This window comes from Bacillus rossius, chromosome 2 (genome assembly GCF_032445375.1).
Source record: "Bacillus rossius redtenbacheri isolate Brsri chromosome 2, Brsri_v3, whole genome shotgun sequence".
NCBI lineage: Eukaryota > Metazoa > Arthropoda > Insecta > Phasmatodea > Bacillidae > Bacillus > Bacillus rossius.
In genome coordinates this window covers 37529637-37556512 of record NC_086331.1, presented here as the reverse complement: position 1 = coordinate 37556512, position 26876 = coordinate 37529637, and the positions used below count along the sequence as shown (strand labels likewise).

The 26876-nt window shown below is 34.0% G+C and overlaps 1 protein-coding gene across 4 annotated transcripts in view; it reads right to left on the bottom strand.

Annotated features, from left to right (window-relative positions):
• Positions 1-26876, bottom strand: part of LOC134529245 (plexin-B) — a 276629-nt gene that overhangs the window by 82805 nt on the left and 166948 nt on the right. For all 4 annotated transcript variants that reach the window (XM_063363145.1, XM_063363144.1, XM_063363147.1 and 1 more), the window contains one exon: positions 20271-20528. In XM_063363145.1, the coding sequence (XP_063219215.1) occupies positions 20271-20528 (258 nt within the window). The remainder of the gene's footprint in view (positions 1-20270; positions 20529-26876) is intronic.

Genomic DNA, 26876 nt, shown 5'->3' with positions numbered 1-26876 from the left:
ATAACCTAATAGACCTTTGGCAGGCTGTCTACAAATACATTGTGAACCAATTTCAGGACTTTAAATAAATAACATTATCTTACAAATTTTTAAAATAACAATGTCCTTTTTTAAAAACTATAAGCAAATAATTAAAACAATAAAAAATAAATCTACTATTCACAGGAACATGCCAAATTTGTGTTAAATAATTTCCACCCGATTTAAGTCGACAGTCTTTAAACATTAACATTTAATTTGTGAACGTAAACTGAAGCAAGGTATCACAAAATGATTGCAAGTTAGTAAAACATTAGGTACTGAAAAATAAATTTCTGCGACTTATCAATTTCAACCCAAACTGCATCGACTTCAGGTATATTTAAATCCGTTTCATACAAAACATTTGAGAATTTACATTTGTCAACTGCTATGTATGCTCCTCCCCCACGTTTCATTGTAGTTGTATCATAATTACGATCCTTGCGGAAAATTAGAAAGTTATCATTGAAATAATGAGAGTTAATTGAATTATCATTTAACCAAGTTTCCGTTAAACAAATAATTGAGAAATTGGAAGCTAAGACATTTTCATAAAATTCACTAGATTTAGTTCTTAACCCTCTAACATTCTGATAGTACAAATGCCAGGTATCACTTTTCAAATTATTTATCCAGGAGAAGATGCTTCAGCAGTATTTTGTCTTCCAGATAGCTCAGGGTTGTCACTTTGAGAAGAGCAGAAGGGTGACACATTATCACTTTGCTTGTCAGGATTATTACTTGGCACGAAGAGTTGTTCATTTTTTAGACGTCCGTAGAAAGGGGCTATTAACTCTTTCAGTGCTGTGATCGACTCTTGTCGATTGCTGCCTCTTTGTTTAAAGTGCTGTGATCGAGAAATGTCGATTTGCAATACTCAAGTCAGTGCGGAAGTCGATTTAATTCCCGTGTGTGGTTTTTTCCTTGTTCTGTCATTACCTGCGATCTGTTGAGGAAATCTTGAACTACTTCGTTGATTTTGCCGGTGGTTCAGTTGGTAAAAATTAAATTTTCTTTGTTCTTTTGCTAATGTCTTTGAATTTGTACCGTGATATTTTTTTTGTTTTGAATCTTTCTTACTATAAACTTTTTTTTTTCAGTAAAAGTTATGCCAAAATATTAGTCTAAATATGTTTTGTTTTATATTTTATATATATATTCGGCGTTTTTATTTTTGGTAGACATTTAGCAAAGAGACAGGTAAAAGTAATACGTCTTTGTGCAAACAAGTGTTTTTGATTCCATTTCTCTACATGGGTTAAATGTTATTTCAAAAATATGTTTTGTTTTATATTTTTTATATATATTCGGCGTTTTTATTTTTGGTAGACATTTAGCAAAGAGACAGGTAAAAGTAATACGTCTTTGTGTAAACAAGTGTTTTTGATTCCATTTCTCTACATGGGTTAGATGTTATTTCAAATACAGTGTCGACAGAGGATTTTTGTTTCATAATAGACAAAAGAGATATTTTGCGTGACATTTTTGTAGGAATAAATAAAATGATTTTAATGTTATAATAGAAAAAATGGCAGACCGTAAACGTTTATATGATCCATCAAAACAAGAAGATTATACAAAATTACTGGAACTTTTAGCTGCAGATTCAGAATCTGAAGATGAAAACCCTAACAGTCAAAGTGATAGTGATGAAGACGTAGAGTGCAACGAGTCTAACTCTGACAACGAAAATGAAGATGTGTCTGTAGATATAAATACCTGGTTCCGGGTGAGTAAAGAAACTCCAGTGCATTTGAATTTGTGTAGTGGTGATTCATTCGACTTGACTATTGTAAGTGACCCTGTAAATTTTAGTAGCCAATATAGTGCCTTTTCACAATTTATGCCAAGATCTGTGTTTGTCCATGTAGCTGATCAAACAAATTTGTATGCACAACAGTTTTTGGACAAAACGCATGATTTTTCACCACGATCGAGGTATGCTAAATGGAAAGACTGTACAACTGAGGACATCGAAGCAATGGTAGCTATGGAGATAGGGATGGGCATGTGTCGAAAACCATCTCTAAAAGATTACTTCTCAGAAACAAGCTGGCTTCTTCGAACGCCAAATTTTGGAGAAGTTATGTCCAGAGATAAGTATTTTCTGTTGCGGTCTTTTGTACATTTCAACAACAATGCAAACTTTGTGAAGAAAGGGTTGCCCGAGTACGATCCATTGTTCAAAATTCGGCCAATAATAGAAATGACAAAAGAAACTTATTTACAACATGTTCAACCAGGGAAGTGTGTTTCAGTTGATGAAAAAATGTTGAAGTTCACTGGCCGTCTATGGTTCAAACAATATTTACCTTCTAAACCATCAACAAAGTGGGGAATAAAACTGTGGTCACTGTGTGATAGCAAAACAGGTTTTTTATGTAAGTTCGACACATATGTAGGCAAAGGCAGTGGTGTGAAAACAGGCGAAACACTAGGTGAGCATGTTGTAAAAAATCTATTGAGAGGATTTGAAAAGAGCAATCGAATTGTGTATGTTGACAACTTTTTTTCTAGTCCAGTGCTTTTTCAATTTCTTTTAGAAAATGAAATTGGAGCTTGCGGAAGAGTCAGAAGCAACAGGAAAATGTTGCCAGGAGAAATGAAAATTTTGTCACTAAAGCGAGGTGAAGAACCTAAGTTCTGGCAAAATAAAAGAGGTATGATTGCATGTTCATGGCAAGACACTGGTCGTGTTAACATGTTGAGCACCGTACACTCTTCTGAAATTTTGACAGTAGACAGAAGAACTAAGAAAAGTGCAACTGGATTCGAAAAAGTGAAAAAGCCAAAACTTGTTGCAAACTACAACAAAAACATGAATGGTGTCGACAAGTTTGATCAACTGTGTACAAACTATGTGTAAAAACATAAAAAATTGAAATGGTACCAAACAATTTTGTATTTTCTTATTGAATCTGCATTGGTGAATGGGAGAATTGCATACAATGAAATAAATAAGAAATCTGTCTCCGCAAGTGATTTTAGAACTGAAGTAATCTCAGGATTACTGAAAGATTACAATCGTGAACCTGCAGCCAAACGCGGTCGTAAAATCTGTGATTCTATGCCTTTGGCAAGGCTAAGTGAACGACATTTTATTGGTGAACAGGAAAATAAATCTCACAAGCCAAACTGTATTGTTTGTTCCGTACTACCAGGGCAGTGCAAGAAGAAAGGCAAAGGAATGTGCAAAAGGAAGCAAACAATATTCTACTGCAAAAATTGTCCAGAAAATCCAGCAATGTGTACTGTACCATGTTTTGAAATCTACCACACAAAAAAAAGTTACAAAGTTACCTGTAATTGTTAAACACATCTTCATTGTTTATGATTATACTTTACATAGTTGACATTGAATCAAATGTTGCTTGCTAACCATATCTACTAATAAATAACAGAAACAGAACTAAAAACACCAAAAAATAAGTATATAACATATTTTGAAGTTATAATTATATGTTTGTTATGTATTTTTATGTTTATGTAAAAGATTGTACGTAGGTATATAATTAAGTGGGGAAGACCCGTTTGTAATAATCTAATAGTGTTTTCGCAAGTGAACTACCTACTGATATGTATTTACATAGTAACTATTGAAGTTATAGCTATATTAAAAATCTTAAAAAATATAATTAATTCCAATTTGTGTAAAATTAAGTGTTTTGATTGTTTTAAGTTAAATTATTAATATAAAAATTTAAAAAAATTAAATTTATTTTAATTAAATATATAAATTATAAAAATTTTTTTAATAATTTTAAATAATGTATATTTAATAAAAAAATAACATCTATTTAAATTTAAAGTTTTTAATCAATCTTAAATTATTTTGCACCACAAAATTATTATTTTTTATTTTCTGATTTTTTTGCGAAAATAATTACGCACTTAGGGTAATTTAACCACAAAAAATGCTGCACCAAAAGAGTTAAACAGCCAGAAGGCCAAAAAAACTGTATTGAAAATACGATCATAATCTGTTTCAGCAACTGCAATATAAAATGAAGAGTACTATCATAACGGGTTTTTAGTTTGACCACCTTTAAACTCGTCACTTTAAGTTCCGTGTTGATATATGAAACAATGTCATTCTCTTGGACATCTGGCGCATAACGTTAAACAAAAATTGATTTTGTGCGGGGCCTGACAGGTTTGGATACTGTTTTGAGGTGCACGTTGTTTCTGATGCCGAGTTGAATTTGTTTCGTGGCGACACCCTGCTTGGAATTTGCTGACCCAGATTCTCCAGATGGTTTCCTCGCGCGGCCGCACACTTCAACGAAGCCATCAGCGTCAACAGCTGACTGTGGCGCAATGTGCTGAACTTGTGCTATGTCTGCAGAGGAAGGCTGCTTCATAGTGCTACCACGAGGTGCTGTACTGACAGCATTTGCCACTTGCTGGTTACTGGTATTTTTATTAGCTATATATATATATATATATTTTTGTTACTACCAGGCGGCTCCTCGTTTCCTGCAATCTGACTATATGTTTTTTCTTGAGCGTATTAATGGACCCATTTAGAGAACAATGGTCACAGATGTGTACCTACGCCCTGCAGATAACACAATTTCAAACATTGCCCGCAAAACCGTATTTTTCTCTTTTAGGTCTTTGACTTGGTTAGTTAAGAAGTAAATTTTTTCACACAATACATTAAGCAGGGACTCAATGCTCTTATCTAACCTGTTTCATGACTGTTGTGTTGTTTTATCCATTGGAGATAACGCGGTGTCAGTTGGCGGCTCCATGAAGGAAACTTGCCACGTAGGAATCTCTTGCGATGTCTTCGAGTTGGAGTTTTCGGATGATTTTTTATCATGTTTAGGAGAAGCAAAGTTTAACATTTCCGTTTCTTGATTACAAGTTTCACACGTATAAGACTCTCCTATTTTTACACTAAGTCGGGTCGCACACTTCATATGAAGACGAGTTCCGTAAACCGCGCATTTAATAACTTCTTGTCTGCCATAAAAAGATTTCTCACATACCAAGCAAACGTCACCACTAGAGGGCATGAATTACGCCTTCACGAAAAAGTTGAAAATTTTGCAAAAAAAAAAAAAAAATTATGACCGATTTGATAGAGTGGCTGCCGGGAGCAGGTGCACACACATCCTACTCCTACGAGCGCCACACTGCAATATTAGTACACTACACTACACTATAGAGTACACTACTAATATCGGTTCTACTTCAGAGTGGCCACACACATTCTCTAATGAAATTCCCTGACTTTTCCAGGTTTTCCCTGATCTGGTCTTAATTTTCCCTGACTGTTATTTTGCATTTAGGCTACTTCAAATTTTAAGAATTAAATTGCACATTTTTTTTAATTCTGCAAGTCTTCAACATATTGTAATTGTTTTGTATTGCGTATTCATGTCCGATTCTCGATCTTGATCGTGTGAAAATTGAATCCGTAGCACGTGATGCTTATTGTTTTAATTAAGTTGCAAATATCTCGTTCACTTGTTTAATGTCAGGTCCGTATTTACCGCGTATTCTGATCATTAGTCCCCATAAATATAAGGCTAAATTATTTAATGAGTTCCTTGATGTGTAGGGAAATAATCTTTACATCTATACTAATATTATAAAGCTGAAGAGTTTGTTTGTTTGAACGCGCTAATCTCAGGAACCACTGGTCCGATTTGAAAAAAAAAATTATTTCAGTGTTGGATAGTAAATTTATCGAGGAAGGCTATAGGCTACATTATATTATCAATAACATTAGGGATCCTTACTAAAAGTCCAATTTAGAATCAAATGCGTTGGAGGGGGTTAGATACAACATGCAGTACATGTACAAAGTGTGTGTTGACAATGCCGCAGGCGCTAGAAGTTTATTTCCTATTGCCTATTAACATTGTTGCCATGCACTAGATATTATTAATTTTCCCATACAAGTAAAAATCACCCATGTGATATTAACAACGAAGCAATCAGTACCCTCATAAGAGTTCAATTAGTATTTAAATACTTTTTATCACTTTAAATCGCAAACCTAAACTATTGTTTTTTTTCCTCTCTCTCTGTGTTTAATTTGTTTTTTATTGCCCTTTTTTTCAAGTATATATATTTTACAGACTTGAAACTTCACAGTAATGTTCCTTATGTTACGCAGGATGACATTTTCCGAAAATTAGATCCCATGGGTGGTTAAAACCAGGCAACAGTGGGTACTTTGTCGGCATGAGAACAGGATTTTGCATTGTACATGCCTTCTGCGTCTCCATGGCAACGGGCATCGCGCGGCAGTGGCGTACCCACAAGGAGGGGCATGTATAATGAGTGGCGCAAGAGTGATCTGCCTGTAGACTGCCGTAGCGAAGTACGGGTACATCAGTTGTACGTTGCGTGCACGAGTCGGGAAACCATCGGTGCTATTCATTTTCTCTCCGGTACATTATACAGCATTGTAATAAATTTTCACTGAATTTTTTTTATTTACCATAACTGTAAATGGGAGATGTGGCTTAATTTTTTTCCATTAGTATAGCCGTGCGAAGCCGGGTCGGGCAGCCAGTAATATATATGCGTAGAATAACACTTGGCAATAAATATGTCACATAATTTATCTTTTTAAGCCTACCACCGAATACTTTAAATGAAGAACATATTGTTACAGCGTAACGGAAGATAAGTGGTATCGTATTTAACGCCAGTCAGCTGGTTGGCTTGCCCGCCCAGGCGTGACCTTCAACACACTTGCGTGCGCCTGTCAGCCTGCTGTCGCAAGTAGCTGGATCCTTTGTTATTTCGTTAAAATTCGACAAAATTAAAACACTTTTATGATAACCCGTGGTGTAGGAAGGAAAAAAAAACATTGTTGTGGAAAATCTTATACGTGACTGGAGGAAAAAAAAAATTGTGTTTGAGTGATAGTGGTATTGCAATAAAAAGTTTATTTGATGTGAGAATTTGTAGCGTGTACTTCCTTAGCAATTTTCCAATGTATTTTTGAATCTAACAAGGAATTGATTTCGATCATCTGTGACCGAGATGTTAATGACGTCTTACTGTCGCAAACAAAACAAGTGCAGTCGGTAGCCATTACTTTTATGGTGTTTCTTTTCGTCGCACCACGATAATCATGTTATAATTCAAGAGTTAAATCATAAGTCAAATATTTACAAACCGCTATATTCTGGTACACATATTTACGATAGAATGTTTATGGCACTTCTACACAAAATAGTTGCGGTCGGCAGCCATTACATTCATGTTTTTTTTTCCGTCGTATCACTATTTAACATGTTATAATTCATTTAATCCATAAATAAAATATACCGCTCGCCATATTTAAAAAAAATGTATTTATTTACAACCAGATGTTTTATGGCGCTTAACTACTGTAAACATAACTGCAGTTGGTAATCAGTACATTCATGGTGTTTTTTCCATAGCATCACGGTAAAAAAATATATATACAGTAAACTCTCGATTATCCGGGCCTGGATTATCCGGTTTTTGGGTTATCCGTGCTTGATTTTTTTATGAAGTTGTAAAAAAAATGACGGGGTGTAGCTACGCCACGACTGCGCTGCGCTTTTTTTTTTTTTTTTTTTTTTTTACTGCTGTGTCAGAAAGCTATTTACCTGACCCTTCAGACCCTCGTTCACCCGACACCTTCACCCGTCAATTTGTCACACTTTAAACCAAAAAGGAATGCCTTGACTGTAGCCCAGGAAACAAAGGTTTCAACCTGTGAAAAATTTGTCCAAAGCTGAATTTTTGCACAGTGGTAGAGTCGACTATGCTTAATAACATACCGAAAGTTTACCGCTGTAGACCTTGTGCGTATCACTGAAAATTTGCAGTTAAGTCCTAGATGACAGCGACTTGCAGCAGTTCATTAAAATGCTTCCCATTTTCGCACTTTTAACCGTAGACTCTCGATAGATATATGAAAATAATCTTAAAGCACTACTACTCACATTTATAATGAATAAAGTTCTAAAAGTTAATATTAAAGGTAAGAAAGAAAATGTTAAATTAATGAAAAAAGTTTTTTTACATCAGTCAAGGCAATAAAAAAAAAATTCACTTAAAAATAAAGGGTCTTACGCAAATATTTCTTTAACAAAAGTTGTTGTATAGTTCTTAAGCTTTACAGGGACATATCTCCCAAAAGTCTAGCTTAATTTATAGGATCACTAGAGACTCCCGAGCTTATCAATGTCGTCTACGCACTGCGACAGAGTCACAGCCGCAAGCGCTGTGGCCACTCTCACTCCCACGAAATCGAAGATTTTTAATCTTTGTAAAATTTGCTCCTAACTGAAATTTAAAACAGTGGTAACATTCAAGTTTTCTAGCAACATTTGAAATGTTTACCTCCGCAAACCTTGCGCGGAACACCGAAAACGAGAAGTTAAGTCCTAAATAATACTTTATTGACCACTCAACAATATGGCACTATAACGTAATTACTAAAGTATACTTTCAGAATAGCAAACCAAAACTTACTCAAAAAATATTTCTCAATGATTAAATTTAAAACTCATTCACTACGTTTGACTAAATATGATATTTATTCAATAATATTAGAACAGAGGTGTTCAGAAAAAAAGGGCACAAATGAAAATATGTATAACAAAAACACGTAGAGCCCGATGTGAAAACATTAAATAAAAGTAGTTGCAAAGTTCTTAAACTTTAAATTAGTTTATTTGTTGAGAGCTTGGTACAATGTGTCTGACCGCTAAAGCGATCCGAGCCACGTAGTGTATACTACTGCGAGGTTGTCGAAGTAGGCTCGGGTCGGGACGAATTTCGCTGTAAAGAAACAAAGGTTTTTAATACATGGAAAATTATCCCAAAGAAGAAACTTTGTACAGTTGTAGAATGAACGTTTCTTAGTAACATATTAAAAGTTTACCAATGCAAACCTTGTGCGTCACGCCAAAAACGAGCAGTTAAGCCCAAAATGTCAATTTTTTGCAATGATCCACAATAATGGATATTGCAAATGCAGTTTATGGAGTAGACTGACAGTATGGAACCCAAAATTATCTAGAAACATGGCTCTATCTGAGGATAGTGATAAAAAGTACAAAGTTTAAACATGTTTCTAAAAAATAGACAGTTTAATTTCATTAAAGTTAACGAATTCACTTTCGTTCAATTTTTAGGAAATATAAATACATTTTACATAAACTTAAAGAGCCCAAAATGGAAATCGCTTAGAGTAAACGTTATTGCATATTTATTCATCTTTAAATTGGTATATTTTTTAAGTGTCTCATACAATTAGTCTGACCACTGAAGCGATCCGAGCCGCGTAGTGTATACTACTGCGATGTTGTCGAAGTAGGCTCGGGTCGGGACGAATTTCGCTGTATAGTAACAAAGGTTTTTAATACATGGAAAATTATCCCAAAGAAGAAACTTTGTACAGTTGTAGAATGAACGTTTCTTAGTAACATATCAAAAGTTTACCGTTGCAAACCTTGTGCGTCACGCAAAAAACGAGCAGTTAAGCCCAAAATGACAATTTTTTGCAACGATCCACAATAATGGATATTGCAAATGCAGTTTATGGAGTAGACTGACAGTATGGAACCCAAAATAATCTAGAAATATTGCCCTATCTGAGGATAGTGATAAAAAGTACAAAGTTTAAACATCTTTCTATAAAATAGACAATTTAAATCATTAAAGTTAACGAATTCACTTTCATTCAATTTTTAGGAAATATAAATACATAAACTTAAAGAGCCCAAAATGGAAATCGCTTAGAATAAACGTTGTTGCATATTTATTTATCTTTAAATTGGTATATTTTTAAAGTGTCTCATACAATTAGTCTGACCACTGAAGCGATCCGAGCCGCGTAGTGTATACTATTGCGATGTTGTCGAAGTAGGCTCGGGTCGGGACGAATTTCGCTGTTAAGAAACATGGAAAATTATCCCAAAGCAGAAACTTTGTACAGTTGTACAATAAACGTTTCTTAGTAACATGTCAAAAGTTTACCGATGATCCCTTGTGATCACACCAATAACGAGCAGTTAAGTCCTAAATGATAATTTCCCAAACGATCCACAAAATTGTGTTTCGTAAATAATTTAATAACTCTATAAATACTTTTTTTAAGTAGGCTCCCAGTATACAGCAAACTTGGTTTGTCCTCAAACGCCATACTACTACGGTAATAGGAATATGAAATCACTACAGACAAGATTTTGTTCCGTTTACTATGGTGAAACCAGAGCTAAACGTGAAATGACCGAACGTCCCGGAAAGTTGTGATATTTGACGATATTGCGCGAGTAGCACACCCGTACGTGACTACAGAGAATGGATAGTTTCCTTAACCGTTACGATTTCTGGTACGAACACCCTCTCACAGGTAGGGTCATAAAATATGGTCAAACTCTTGCAAAAACATCCACCACCGCTCTTTGCCACTAGCAATCCAACGACGTCAGCTAGGCGCAGCACTCAAATACATTAACTTATTAAAAAAAAACTGAATATGTAATGCTACCTATACGTTTTACAACACAGCTCGTGTTTTATATATTTTCTGAAAAAAAAAACCTATTATTATAGGAATTATGTTGTAAAAGTGAAAAAAAAAAAACTTAGAGTACATTTACGATGTATCGTTTTATTCAATTTTTATGTAGTAAACAGATTTTAAAGAAGTATATATATAATTTTTAATTTTGTCGAATACAGGCTACATTAAAATTTTGCATTGTTCTGATCGAAAATAAAACGATGTATCAGAAATTAAAAAAAAATTTGTTGCTAAAAAAAATAATTTTTAATAATAAAATTTTTGAAACAGAATAAATCCATGCAGATATAAAACCAGAGGTCCTCTAGAGTTTTTCATTTACAAGTTCCAAGCAGAAATCGTTTATTGTTAATTTTATTGTATCTAAAAACATTCATATAAGAAAAAAAATGCATATCTCATTACATGTAACATACACCCTCTCATATGAATTAGCTATGTTTTAAGTAATCCCTAAATAAGACCCAGTTGAATGAGTGTCGCAGTACGCAGTGTGTCGCAATGCCGCGCTGGAACGGCGGTGGCCGTGAGAGATCAGTACGGCTGCAGTACACTGCAACGCTCGGGCCGCTTTAATGAGCCAACTAATTACGTTAGACTCTTTATAAATATACTGTCTTAAAGCTAAAGGTATAACCAAAAACATTTATTTAGACATTTTTCGCATTGGACTCTTCAAATTGGTGTAAATAGTATTTTTATCTGAGTGGCAAAGATAAAAAATCATATGTCATGAATTAATCGCTTAATATCACATCTTTAATATTAACAATTTATGCTTTTTACAACATTAATAGCTGTATTAGAGTCTCAAGATTATTTTGGTAGTTTTATGGACAGTCTAAATTAAAAACTGTACAAATGGGTAGCATTTTAATGGACTGATGTAAGTCGCTGTCATCTAGGACTTAAATGCAAATTTTCGGTGATACGCACAAGGTCTACAGCGGTAAACTTTCGGTATGTTATTAAGCATAGTCAAATCTACAACTGTGCAAAAATTCAGCTTTGGACAAATTTTTCACAGGTTTGTGGCTTTTTAAGTCTTGGTTTCCTGGACTACTGCTGCTTCCGGCTCAACTCTCCCCCCCCCCCCCCCCCTTTTAATTTTCTTTTCAAGCGCTCTTTTCACAGCGCCCCGCCACGCTAAAAAAAAAGGCCGGTCTCACACACGCACTAAAGGAACAGGGCTCACGTACACATGTACATACATGGGGGGAGGGTGAAGAGGGGGGGTGGTTTAGGAATTTCCCCTCTACCGGCCGAAGAAACCATTAACACAATGGGAGGGGGAGGGCTTCTTGAAACCGCGGAGCGAGAGAGAGAGAGAGACAGAGAGAGAAAGGGAGCATGTTGTTCGCAACCAGACACCCCTTCCTCCCCCCACACCACCACCCCACAACAGCCTTAATTCTTTCTCGACAGCTAGCTGCGAGCTCGCTTTGCAGCCTTTGTTTACTGCGTGAACCTTTTTTTCCTTCCAACTAACTGCATTTTTCCTTGTTTGGAGATGCCATTTAAATCACTCTTTCTTACGAAAGAGCCAACAAGGAAGCACTCGTAATAACCAGATTAGTTTAGGATTACTATTTACGTAGTCAAACTGACGGTGCATTTCAAAACTCTCGTAACTTCGAAGGTCTCGTAGTATCCCGTACTCGTAGTTATGACTGTAAAGTGCATCCTAATTTTAATATGCGGAATTAACAAGAAACAATATATTGCCGTGCGAGGTAGAAAAATAAAATGCAATAGCTGGAAGGGGGAAAAAAAGGTGACTTATTTTGTAGTGACCCCAGATAATAGGTCGTTAAAAGGGTGGAGGGAGTTGCTGAGTTGGGACTGCCGCCGCTCTCCCTCCCAGCAATAAAGGGGACAGGAGAAGGATGGCGGCAACACAGTGCCAGTATTGTTTACCGTCCAATAAGCTCGAACACGGTATACAAAGCCTTTACTTGTACTCATAGAATTCTACTGAACAGACACTCTTTTGCCAGTAAATACACCATTTTTAAGTGGTGAAACGGATTATCCGGGTTTTTTATGGGCATTCAATTATCCGGGCATCGGAAGGTCCCAATTAACACGGATAATCGAGAGTATATTTTTTTTTACTTTGGCGATTTCGTGCTAGCTGGAATTACAGACGTGCTATTCTAGACTGGGGTATTAAAATTTACATCGTGGTAACTGAATTCGCGCAGTTTGATGAAAAAACAAAAAGCAGCATTAATGTAAAAATGGCTAGTGACTTGTTTTGTTTACAACAGTAGAGCGCCACATAAACGACCTTCTAAGACTACAAACTTTCTTCTCGTAGTAAGATTTTACATTTCCTTATAATTTTTAATCAATTTAAGTTTTTTTTGAACCTCAAACCTTCGGTAATAATTGCGTCTCTCATAAAAAATATACTTTCAAACCCGTCCAAGATGTCAGTTGTTCATTTCGAAACACACGTTACCCAACATAATGACGGAACTTGTGCCATGCAGTGTTGTCAAATTTTCAGAACACATTTTAAGAAAAAAACGCAGATTATTGGGGTGTATACGGTAATATACAGAAATAATTGTGAAAATAGCACTACTAATTAATGTTTTTATAGCAAAAATCGCTGTTGAAATGCAGAAACAAGCTCATCTAAAAAAATTCCCTGATGCATCAAAAAATTCCCTGACTTTTCCAGGTTTTCCCTGACCCATTTTAAATTCCCTGACTTTTCCCGGTTTTCCCGGTCTGTGGTCACCCTGTACTTCAATGTATAATAGAATTATAAAACCTCAAATTTTATATTTTCTACTAACACAAAACACTATTTTAACTAGTTACATAATTCAAAACACTGGTGTTTACTAAATTCATTTCTGCCAACTACAATACTTGAATCACCGCATGACTTACCACAAGTGTTATAAATAGTAGCAGTGGGGTAACTTGCCTCTAAAAGATTCTGATTCTGGCTTTTCTCACCAGAGCTTTTGTTGACTAGCAGGAAGATGTAATGCAATGTTAACATTGGCTTAGTACACACAGTATCAGAAATATTTATATTGTGATAATATAGATCACTAGCTGCCCGACCCGGCTTCGCACGGCTATAATAATGGAAAAAAATTAAGCCACATCTCCCATTTACAGTAATGGTAAATAAAAAAAATTCAGTGAAAATTTATTACAATGCTGTATAATGTACCGGAGAGAAAATGAATAGCACCGATGGTTTCCCGACTCGTGCACGCAACGTACAACTGATGTACCCGTACTTCGCTACGGCAGTCTACAGGCAGATCACTCTTGCGCAGCTCATTATACATGCCCCTCCTTGTGGGTACGCCACTGCCGCGTGATGCCCGTTGCCATGGAGACGCAGAAGGCATGAACAATGCAAAATCCTGTTCTCATGCAGACAAAGTACCCACTGTTGCCTGGTTTTAACCACCCATGGGATCTAATTTTCAGAAAATGTCATCCTGCGTAACATAAGGAACATTACTGTGAAGTTTCAAGTCTATAAAATATATATACTTGGGGGAAAAAAAAAAGGGCAATAAAAAAACAAATTAAACACAGAGAGAGGAAAAAAAACAATAGTTTAGGTTTGCGAGTTAAAGTGATAAATAGTATTTAAATACTAATTGAACTCTTATGAGGGTACTGATTGCATAGTTGTTAATATCACATGGGTGTTTTTTACTTGTATGGGAAAATTAAGAATGATAAGGCATCTAGTGCATGGCAACAATGTTAATAGGCAATAGGAAATAAACTTCTATGTGCCTGCGGCATTGTCAACACACACTTCATACGTGTACTGCATGTTGTATCTAACCCCCTCCAACGCATTTGATTCTAAATTGGACTTTTAGTAAGGATCCCTAATGTTATTGATAATATAATATAGCCTATAGCCTTCCTCGATAAATGTACTATCCAACACTGAAAGAATTTTTCAAATCGGACGAGTGGTTCCTGAGATTAGCGTGTTCAAACAAACAAACAAACAAACAAACTCTTCAGCTTTATAATATTAGTATAGATTGTACCATTTTAATAGGGCCCAAATAAATAGGCAGTGAAGGAATTGAATAGCTATTAAAGAAAGGGTAAACTATCATTTTTTGATAAGTTGCATTGTGTTTAATATTATTAAGTGCCATTGCTATTGTAGGAGGATGGAAATTAAAAATTCATGTTGTTTTGATTCATGTGATTATGAGGTCATGTTGTGATTTGTCTTTGTATAATCTAGAAAAAAAACTGCATGTTCAAAGGACCTATCACTGACAATGCATGCAGTGACAAAATATGTAGCTCTATGTTTTTGTAGCAGACTAACAGTTCAGAGGGTGATGTTGAGCTACCAGGAAAACCAAAATTAAGAGCAGATATTTGGGGGAATCAACATAAATTCTATGAATTTGATCCTCACCACCCTGCTACTTTCAGATGTTACAATTTTCATAAACAAAAGTGTACAAAAATGCAACTAAATAATATTTCCTTATAATTGACTTATTAAACATAAACACTCCTTAAACCTTTGTCTTAAGTTTTGATGAAAATATGTTAAATGTACATGTAAATCAAAGTAAAAAAATTAAATTTTATGTTATCTATGCTACCATTTTATACATTAAACATTAAAAAATGACATACCATTTTTAAAAACTTAATTTAAAATATCACGGCTCTAAAACTTCTGGTATAGCAAAGCTCTGGTGTGGTTCATTTCAAAACTTTTAGAAGCTTTCATTTTATGATGCATTAACATACAAAATGTTAGTCAGACAAGCATTTACTAGCACTTTTACATGAACTGTGATTTTTTTTCCATGGAAATTCATGGAAAATAATGGAAATTGAAGAGAGAATTCAGTAAAGGAATTTTTTTTTGGTAATTTTATTAAGTTCAATGCAGAAATAATTTTTTTCTTCTAATAATACAACTATGTAGTTCCAATAACTACCAAATATCTGGAAAAAAATTAAATTCATTCATAAAACTTATCAAAACTTTATGTAAAACATTCATAGTCTCCTTAACACCCTAAAATAAATAGTTCTTTACATTCAAACCTCCATTTATTGACTATTAGTAAAAATGGTGAACACCATTGTACAAGCTAGGCTTACCAAACCTAAGCTCTTATGTTACTAAATATAAAAATACTGTTTAAAATACATGTGAAATATGATTTATAATAAATGTTTTTCAGCTATGTATTGAATTGTTTGTGTTGTGCTTCATTGTAGTCAGTGTTCAAAATTTTTGAAGCAAAATGTGATTTCTTAAGCACTAGGCAAAATTTCTGCACTGTCAAGATTATATAAATATTCTACAGGTAAACTGGATTTTGAGATGATTGTACAGATTTTTACTAACTGATGTGGAAGAATTCCATTAAAATTTAGAGATATTTTATTAAAAATATTGATTTTTATACCAATCATAAATTTTTTCGCAATTGAAGTTTTTAAAGCATTATATCAGAGCAAATTAATGACTAATGTCACATGAAAATAATAAACACTTGTTTGAATAAACTAGTAATTTATTGTTATTTGTTTGAGGTTATGTATACTGCCAGCTTCAAGACAAAATTTAAATACTCTGAAGTAAGAAAGCACCACATTTACGACATGATGACGAAAAGTTTATCCATGCTTGCCTTTAAGCTTCATTTAGATCAAGCATCAAACTGGAAAGTCATGCTTATGGCGAATAAAATGAGAACCATGCGCAACATGCAAGCATTAGTGGGCCAGCTGACAGTAAAATATAAAAGCATGTACATTTTAGAGTTACCTAAATACAAATTTACACCATCTACTGGAATCTGGCTGATCAAGAATAAACTTCAGAGGCAGTCATATGCTGAAAAACAGTTACAATAAGTTTAAAAAAAATATTAAAAAACTGAGGCTTTATAATTACTTCATTGTGTAGCAAATGAGTAACAAAGCTACTAAAGACAAAGTTTTCTCAAATCTCAAATTAGAGTGATTAATATGGAACCTCACTATAATGAGCAAAAAATATTAATGATACAATAGCACTGCATATAACCATTAGTAAAACAATAAGTTGCTAACTGTATACATTACTTCATAAAGGTAGTTGCTATTGTGAGATCCCACGATTTTTTGTGTTTGCTGGTACAGTTTTATTAAATGGCGGCAAGTTAATCTTTCAATTTTAACAAGGCTGGACTTATTTTTATAACTTACATTCAAAAATGTTTCTGTTGAGCCAAAAACTTAATTCAACGCAGTTGTAAACAATTCAATTTTTACATGAAACAGCAATACTTTCACTAATTTTACAAATAAAATCTGTCATTAAGGCACTTGTATTGTCACCAATACTGCATTCCCTTTTCACAAAATAACACTCCCTGAAGATGATCATGGCTGCTGATTAATCTTAACATAGGTAGGTAGCCGTTTTCATTATAAAATTGAGCAGAAATCAATAGCTTCAAATTAAAGAATGGATAGTAATCAGAAGGGGTGGTATTTATATTGTCTTGAGCAATTTCTTCGTCAAGAAATTCTTATATGCATTCTTATTTAAACATTTGTGTGCCATAGAGGTTGCTTGAGATGATCTCAAGTGATCGCAAAGAAGACAATCTTGATGAAGACCATCTTATGATAGTCCCATATTTATTTCTGAGAGGGCATTCTCCTGTCTCATAGTCGTTGCTTGAGAACACCATCGTAGAAGCATGTTTCATAGTCGCTGAGACCATGCTTAGGAACACGAATAAGATCGTCTTTGCCAAGACCACTGCAGGCATGTCTCAAGCAATTGCTTGTTCTGATCGCAATGTAGAAAATGGCGGATTCTCGTGAACCTCGTATTTTTAAAGTTAAATAAATACTGTATGAAGTGCTGAAGCAATTTTATATATATTTTAAATGAGTTTAGTGTTTGTTTGTGACCAGTGGTTACATTTTCAAGTGCTAAACAGAGACGTTTATTTACATATTGATCATAGAACGAGTACAATGGATGTGGAAAACGATGCATTTAATGATGGTTGATGGTACATATCACAATCAGCAAATTTAATTCTACATTCGTGACACCCAGAACACATTAAAAATAATTTAAGAAAAAGTGGCATTACAGTTTTGATATAAAATAATTTCCCACAAATTTCATTAGCGGTTTGGTAGTGTAATGGTTAAAGAATTGGGTTTTAAGTCCATTAATAGCGGAAACAATACAAATGTGGTTCAGATCCTGACACTGACAGTACTTTTTTTTATAGTTACAGTTAATGAAAAATGCAAATATAGCTTTAAGAGAAATTTTATTAGATTAATTTTTTAAAATCTAATTGTTATAATATATTTAAATACATAGCTCAGTTTATTGGTTTGGTTATTTCATACGCAGTTGGCTTTGAGACATACTGTAGTCTATATTTTACTTATAATACGATTAAATTATAGAATCACAAGTAACTTGAACAAGAAAAATGAACCTATTATATGAGAAAATTAATGTCTTATATAATTGATGAACAAACAAACACTTTATAAAGGGTTTTACAAAATTTTAAGTTCCTAACTATGTGGCCTTATCAGATTCGTTCAAACTTATTGTTATAATTCTAAAAATACGTTTTTCTTACTTAAATTAAAATTTTTCTCTTACTGTGTAGTTAAATCTGATATTTTTATTAAACGAACATCTACTGTACCTTATCCTGAAGCTAAAGCAAAGTGACATTTTCTAAAAAAAAAAAAATTTTTTCACTACCTGAAATATTTTTTGATAATTCTGTAAAGACAAGTAGCTTTTAAACAAGTAGTAATTCAGTGTAAGCAGTTCTGAAGATGCTAACTTAATTTTATTGCATTATTTCGCTAAAAGGGTATTATTAAGTTGTTAGATACATAATTTCTTAATGTTAAACTTGCACAGGAAAGACAAAAGTCTATAAAGTTCTTAATTTAATTCATCTCAAGTGACACAAGTTGAGATGTACTAGAAGGTGTGCATATTTGTGGTCGCAAAACAATCAATTTTTCCATGTGTGATTCAAGAGTATTAAAAAAATAAACAAATTCCTCACATCAACATACAAACGCACTTCGAATGTAGTGATATATACTCACTAAATCTTGTTACTATAAATAGCCTCAAATTCTGGGGTTTGAGTGCTTGGTGTGAATAGTACCAGAATATTTAACGAAAACAGTTCAATCGGCAAAGTTCGTGTATGCTCGTGTCTTTTCGGCTGTCTCAAGTAATTACTTCGTCAAGCCATAAGTACGGCAAACAAGCTCTTGCTTGAGCATGCAGTCTTCATGATGCTCATCTTGTTCGCGAACTATGAAACACTGAGATTGAAATCGCTGCCTTGAGAAACAAGACCGTCTTCGTCAAGACGGTCTCAAGACATTGCTCAAGTTGCGACTATAAATACCAGCCAAGGTGTACAGTTGAGGGAAAAGTGATCCATCCTTTCCAAATTTAATTTTTTCATATACACTTGCTTTTGTTTGATAGGATTTTACATCGCACTGTTATGCATATAAGCTTAAGTCAACAGGACTTTCAAGAGTAGAGTGGGCTCAAAAAAATTAAAAAACCCATTCCGTGTCTGTTTACATGAGCCATGCCAGTCAGGGTGATGGGATTGTTTTGTCCCAAGTACGTGATGCATTAGCCATCACGGCCACCCAAGGCCCTATATGAACCTGAGTTTGACCAGGTCATTTCCCTTACAACACCAACTTAGCTCATGGTAATTATTGCCTGTTACTGCATTTGTAGTGGTTTCTTTTCTGTCAGCACAACAGCAACATTAAAAATACTGATTCAGAAACGGTTAGGTTAAATGTGGCATCAATATATTAAAGAGGTCCAATTTAAAAAAAAATGTAACCTGATGTGACAAAGGTCATAATAATAGGTAAAGCTATATTGGAAAATAGTCAACGTGAATTCTCTCAAGTAAAAAATAAATTGTTTGAAAATTTATGCAATTGCTTATTGTTTTCCATTTCTTTCAACATATCTTGAATATTGGAAATTAAGTAAAGTTACACAAGCTCACTTCTAATAAAAAATAAATCTTTTAGCTGGCTTGCACGATCATGACTTGCAGTCAAGGAGAGATCTGATTAGAAGGCAATATAATTCCATAGGTTATTTACCCTTAGTTTTGAAAATGTTAAAATAAAAATTAAAAAGTATAATATTAATGTTACACTAAATAGTTTTCAACATGACAAATAGTGCTCTTAAGTGAATGAAACTAATCAACTGAATGAAACATCCTTGGACGATTGGCAAACTTTAAGCTAAGATCTCAAATCTATGATGATTTAAGTGAATCTCAAATATAAGACAGCTTAAATAAAAGCTAATATGTGGATAAAGCAAAAATCTTCTCATAATTCACCTATCAGGCATATATTATAAAAAAATATGTTTAATGCCAGAAAAAGTCAATAGTCACAGTTTGAATCATTCAAACATTTCACCATAATTTGGACTAAGGTTTCAGCAGTTGTAATTAAAACAAATAATTAGGAGTTAGCATTACTTAGAAAATCAATTTCAAAATCTGTGATGAAGAAAGAACAGTCTACAAAAACCCACAATGCTGACACTTATCTTTAACACTATAGCAAGTGTATTCTTATGGACCATATTTGCTATAGTAAGATTCTAACATTAATTAACACTTACCATATCAATGCGAGGTTTGGGGCACTCGTTAACTGGCATGTGAAGACAGCTCTCGTTGTAACTGCAAGTACCACTGCACCATGTGCACTGATACTTAGCATTTCGAGTCACACACAACGAGCAATCAGGATGTTCTCTGTGTGACCCCAGAATATCACATTTGTAGAGTATTATGCTCGTGGTGTCAACATGGTGGTCACGATTCCAAACTACAGTCACTTCTGCTTCGTACTCTTTGCTGTTTGCTTCATACGAATACTGCAATTAACCATAATAATAAAAGTTACACAGTTACTAAGACTTCTTAACAATACTGCCACCCTTAACTTTTAAAATGCTAACTAGTTTCATTTTTAGCATTAAAGATTTATGGGCCAGCAAACATGGGAAGCAGCTTAGAGAAGAAAACAAAAATAAAATTAAAAGTACTCGAGGAATAGCATCCTAAGAGACAGATATTCCTGGCATTCCTTTACAAAATGATTTATATATTTATTTATTTAATAATAATACCATGCCTACAAACAGCAAATGATTAACCTTAATTGATAGGCACACCATTGATACAATAAATAATGATACAAAGACAAAACAAAAACATACAAACACGGTTATATATAACAAAAACACCAAAGAACAGTACAAAAAATGAGCCAAAATTAAAATAATACAAACCAAATAAGGCAAAATAGACAAAAAAATAAAAAGAAGCTAGAATATGGAATTAATGTGATCTATTATTTTCTTAATACAGTAGAGTCTCGCTAATCCGGACTTGTCCGGATCGGACCCTGTCCGGATCACCGAAAGTCCGGATTAACCGTAATCAACTTTAAAATGTATCAAAAATAAGTTTTATAGGCTAAAGAAAAATCTTTATGCTTAAAAATCAACTGTGTTTTATTATAAAGTACTTAAAAAACTAAGTACACATGTATGTAACTTATAAATAATACAATACATTAAAATTACAATTAATTAACATTTAAATTTTTTTGAGTTTGAGCGCGAACGCTTGTAATGTTACGCCCGACAGCGGAACGACTTTTCACCTTGTTGGCAAAACCAGATGTACAAAACCTTGTCTAAAGTTTAATTTTTTTTTTACGTGCTTCTGTTACCCAGACTGTCTTTACTCGCCATTTTGGCAAAAAAATCTTCAATTTCTTTCAAATTTTTTTTCCAATCAGAAATAGTTGGTTTTCCCATTCCTAAATTTTGCGCGATTCTAGTTAATGATTCACCCGCATCAATACGAAAATAAGACTTGTTTTTGCTCCATTGTTACAGTCACTTTCTTACGTTTAGTAGCCATTACGTTGCTCTTAATAAGTGCACACAATACAACACTCGCACTGAATAAAAATAACTTTCACAAACACCTATCACCAGCACGAGTAACCATCGACTGAAGGGAACAAAACAAAACAAAACCACTCGCAGGTATAGATCGAGTCGTTTCTTGGAAAACAGACGATGAGCGGAAAACTAGCGGTAAGACTCCCGGCAACTGAGGGCAAGAGGACCCTCTCTTAGAAATGTATTTTCTTATTATCCTTTGTCACAACATTATTTTTCATCATATTTTTTTTTAGATCCGTCCGGATTAACCGGATGTCCGGACTAGCGGGGTCCGGATTAGCGAGACTCTACTGTACATAATTTTTTATTTATTAAAGGAATTAAACTGTTATACTTATTAAATTTTTTGACTATGCTACAGACTATATCATTTGATTTATTTAATGAACATCAAGGTTGACATCGACAGTTAAAGGAAGGTATTTTAACACCTGTACTTTCAAGAAAATTATTTACAGGTTAGATAATTTTCATAAAATATCTTTACAAATAAAGCATTTAAAATACCTCTTCTACTAGCCGAGAGGGTGTCAAGACGAGAGTGTAAATCTACATTAATATTAAAATTCCTATTTTGACTTATAATCTTATTTAATTTAATTTGAATTTTTTCAATTATGCCACTATCAGTTTTGCCAATTTTATTACATATAATTGATCCATATTAGAGATTAGTTCTAAATAATTATACATAAAGACTGAGATAGGAAAGAATCACATTAGAAGCATTGAATGTAATAAATTTAATGAGAGCAAGAGTGATATTTACAACATACAACAAATGAAATAGTAATTTAGAGTCTAGCAAAATTCCAAGATCGCTAATAACATTAGCTTTCCTTATAGTTTGATTTAAAAGTTTGTAATTGAAAATAATAGGATGGTATTTTCTAGTGTAAGTTATGGTAGTTGTCTTATTGAAGTTCAGTTCAACTAAATCAGTATTACTACATCTGACAATTGAATTGATGTCTCTCTGCAGTAAGGGACAGTCACTAATAGAGATAACAGAATTATAAATTTTGAGGTCTTCTACAAGCATAACACCCAAAAAATGGTTGAGCTCATTAAATATTAAATATTAAAAAGAAGGGGGGACAGAGTTCCACCTTCAGGAACACCTGATCAAGCAAGAAATAAATTTGAATTAACAATGTCATTCGAAACATAAACTTTATATCCTTTAAGTAACTAGAAAACCAGATTAGATATTTATCAGTTAAACCAAAGTTGGATAGTTTACAAAGTAATATGTTGTGGTCAACAGTATCAAACACTTTTACCAGATCAAAATAACAAGAATTCACCTGCCCACGTGAAATAACCGTAGCAAAAATAGGATCTAGAAATGTTAGCAAATTAGTAATCGTAGTTTGGCCACTTCGAAAGCCATGTTGACTGTTAGAAAGTTTGTTTTTGACATTGAATTCAAGATCTTTGTAAATAACTTTATCAAACACTTTAGCAAATGTTTTTAAATATATATAGGCCTATAATTACTAACATTCAATTTGCTACCTTTCTTGTGAATAGGAATAACTTTAGATGTTTTCCAACAGTACAGGTAGATACCACTATTTATACTGTAATTAAAAATAAATGTAAGAGAATAGGAACAAGAAGGTGCGAACAACCTTTAGTAATAAAATTAGGAATACCATCAGTCCCAGTCTTTAGAGTGGATTAAAAGATTTAATACTCCAAAGTACTAGACTCTCAGAAACATTAGTTAGAGGAATGGAATAATTAGTTGAGACATATGGCAAAGTGATATGGTTATTCGAAGGAGATAAATAAACACTAGAGAAATATTCAGCAAAATTATTAGCTATAATGAGAGGGTTATTAGTAACTACATCATTTCTCCTTAAGGAAAGTTGATTTTGATAACCTTCTATCATAATTTTTACGTATCGACAAAAATGTTTAGGGTAATGTTTTATTTTGTTATTAACATTTTGAAGTCAAGCTTTTTTATTGTGCGCAAAGAGAAGTTTAGACTCTTTATGATAATGAGAGAACATAGCATAATAATATGGGTTCCTGTTGAATTTATATAATTTATGAAAACATTATTTTTTTTTTTATTTCAATGTTCTTATAAGTAATTTGGAAAACCAAAGTGGATAGCATGTTGTCTAATTTGTAGTAAATGGTATGTAAGAATTAATATAGTTACAAATAGTGGAAGTGAGATAGTCCACCACACTGTTTACATCAATAAAATTACAAATATCTGACCAATCTTGCTCTTTAATAGTATATTATATAAGCTAAGGTAGTCACCAGTCCTGCAATTTCTGAAAGTAGATGAAATATTTCTTTATCAAATATTAAATCTAATTTAATATTTATGTTTAAAGCAGGCTGAGGCAAGTCTTCTTTGACTAATGAGTCCAGAGCTTTAGTGACTGTACACTGCAGGAAATCCAAAAGGTGATTTGAAAATAATGAGTCTTAAATTGGGATAAGCCCAGATCAGAGATGAAGTTGATCAATGCCTGAGCTTTTTGCCCAATGCCTGTCCGGTCCACATCAGGCAAATTGAAGTCACCCATAATTAATATATTATGATGACAGTTCAAAAACTTATCTTCAAGATTTTTAAAGTAGGCAAGATAGGTTGCAGATGTTATATTAGGCGAAATGTAAATGTTTCCGAGCATTAGAGAACCCATACAGCCTCAACTCCAGAGAAATTGTAAGCATTTGTTCGTAAGACTGTTTTGAATTTATGTTTATTAATAGCAATTAAAGCACCACCTCCCTTTCCTTCAATGTTAGAACAGGACCTCTAACTAATCTAAAGATAAAGTACTTGTAATTAAAGTAGTGTGAGTTAATACTATAGTTATTAAACCATGTCTCAGTGAAACAAATCAGATACTGATGAATTGTTTTTAAATTCTAACACTTTTGTTCTGAGTCTTCTGACACATTGATAAAGTATATCACGCTCATTGAACAATGACATGCCCGACTGAGGGCATTAAGGTGCTCCTCCAGGCACCAGATTTGATTATTCTTTAGTAGTGTTGGTGCTTGACGAAGCCGTATCAACGTCAACGACATTAACGAGGGACGAGAAAAATCATTGTTAATAATATGGACAGGGTAAAGTTTCTCATAAAATGGACTGATTAAACAACCACTCAGCAAAAAAAACTATATTGTTTAGTATGTCAAAATCTTCCTCCAGAACATAAATGTGGAAGGAAGCATTAGTATCATGTTTTTTTTTTTCAGTTTAACTAATTTAAAGTGTGATAAATTGAGTTTGTTAGAGATGTAATCAGCAATTTTGTGATTTTTAAATGAAGAGTGAAATCTTGTGACAAATAGGGCCTTTTTTTTTAACTGGTTTACTAATAGTTTTAAGCGACGAGGTCATTCTTATTACCAGTTGCATTAGTAGTTTCTTAGTTTTATCTCACTACTTCCGCACATATATAGGTATATTATTTTTCTATAATTGCAGGAAATACATGCTGGTTATAATCCACAAATAAAACTATAAATTATGTAGAACACCTCCGAGGTGTAAGTAATGAAACAAAGTAAAATTTATGGCTAATCAGGTCAGCAACTTGTGGATCGTAAAACAAGGAGGATAAAATAATTAATAGTAAATAACAACCAAGTATCTGATGGTTTGTCCGTTACCTTTTAATAAGTTAGGTTTTGAAACATTTGTTGTTTTGTAAGTTACTTTGAGGGATTACAATCACATTGTAGTTAGGTAAATTGTTTAAGTTAATTCCATAAAAAAGGTAATGTAATTTAGTACTTATTAACTATCAAATCTGGCTAGTTACAGTAAAGGTTAAATTTTAAAATGCACTTAACGAAATACTTGCTTTATATCCTTAGACTATAATTTTTGTAAGACAGTTCGAAATTGATTTTCAAAAGTTCTTTAAAGTTACGTATACAGATATCACATTCGATTCCTTTGGGACTTAGCGGCTGTGCGCCAGACGGTGCGAGGGCGTCTTCAGCGGGGACCTCAAATCAAAGCACAGCACAGGCAACCACGGCCAGTAGCGAAGGGAATCAGCGAAGAAGACACGGGAAAGGCAGCCCAGAAGGGAAGAAAACTGACTCGAAAAGAGGATGCCATCTCCCATATCGGAAGAACTCCACTGCCAAAAACCAAACCGAACTGTGTTAGAAAACAAGAAAATTAATGAATAAACAGGAGAGGTGAAAGGAACAGAACCAGATACAAATTATGATTTAGCATCAAGAGTAAATTTTCACTTACCACTGTGGGGAAAATCCAGAAGCTACATTCCTGGTAGGCCAAGAAAGCACTGTATCGTAGGCAACAAGGTGAAACACACAACCACAGAAAATTACTCTAAAACAATACATCAAAAATAAAACGGGAAATCAGCTCCCTATTTCTCTCGGGACTACCTCCTTGTTCTCTTCAGATATACTGACGCAAAAAACTACAAACAAAAAATGCGGAATCGACCTTCCGTGAGGTTACCGAGACTCCAGGAGGGAGGTGGTGAGTTGCGTAGTTAAAGATGGTCTGTCTCAGAGCCAGGAAGGGGGTGGGGCTTAATAGTTTAGCTTTGACAGACAGCAGAGAAGGCATTGCACTGGAGAGCAGCGCAATGCGGCTTATAATAGGTACAACCGGGGGGGGGGGGGGGGGGGGGGGAGAAACTGTTAGAATAGAGTTAGAGGTGGTGCTCCCTGCCGGGCGAGCATGGTTCTCTTTTTCGCCCGTCATAGGGATGACGCGTCATCGGTATGACGCTTCGCTACTAAAAGCGAGCATGGATCTTTTTTCGCCTTCTGGAAGACGCCTTAGCTACAACATGCCCGTCATACGTAAGGCGCAATGGCTTGTCAGTCATAACCCCGTCATACAGCCGACTACGTGTGTAACTTTCATTTAATACTGGGAAATAATTCTTTCAAATAAGTTAAATAATATATTTTCGTGAAATTTAAGGTTTTGCCTTAATTATATTTACTCAGAAATTACGTATGTGAGTTATACAATGTATCTAAAAAAGGGTTATGTTTTTCTCTGTCTGAACAAACTTCGAAACAACTTGTTTCCGATAATAATCACGCCGCATAAATAAATACTTAGTTTCTATGTTTCGTGTGAATAAGACAAATTGATTCTTTTTTCTCGTTATTTTTAACTGCACAATACTCAGTTAACCAAAATATATCATACTAAGAAAACTGCCAATCTGCCTACTTTTGTCATATCACTTA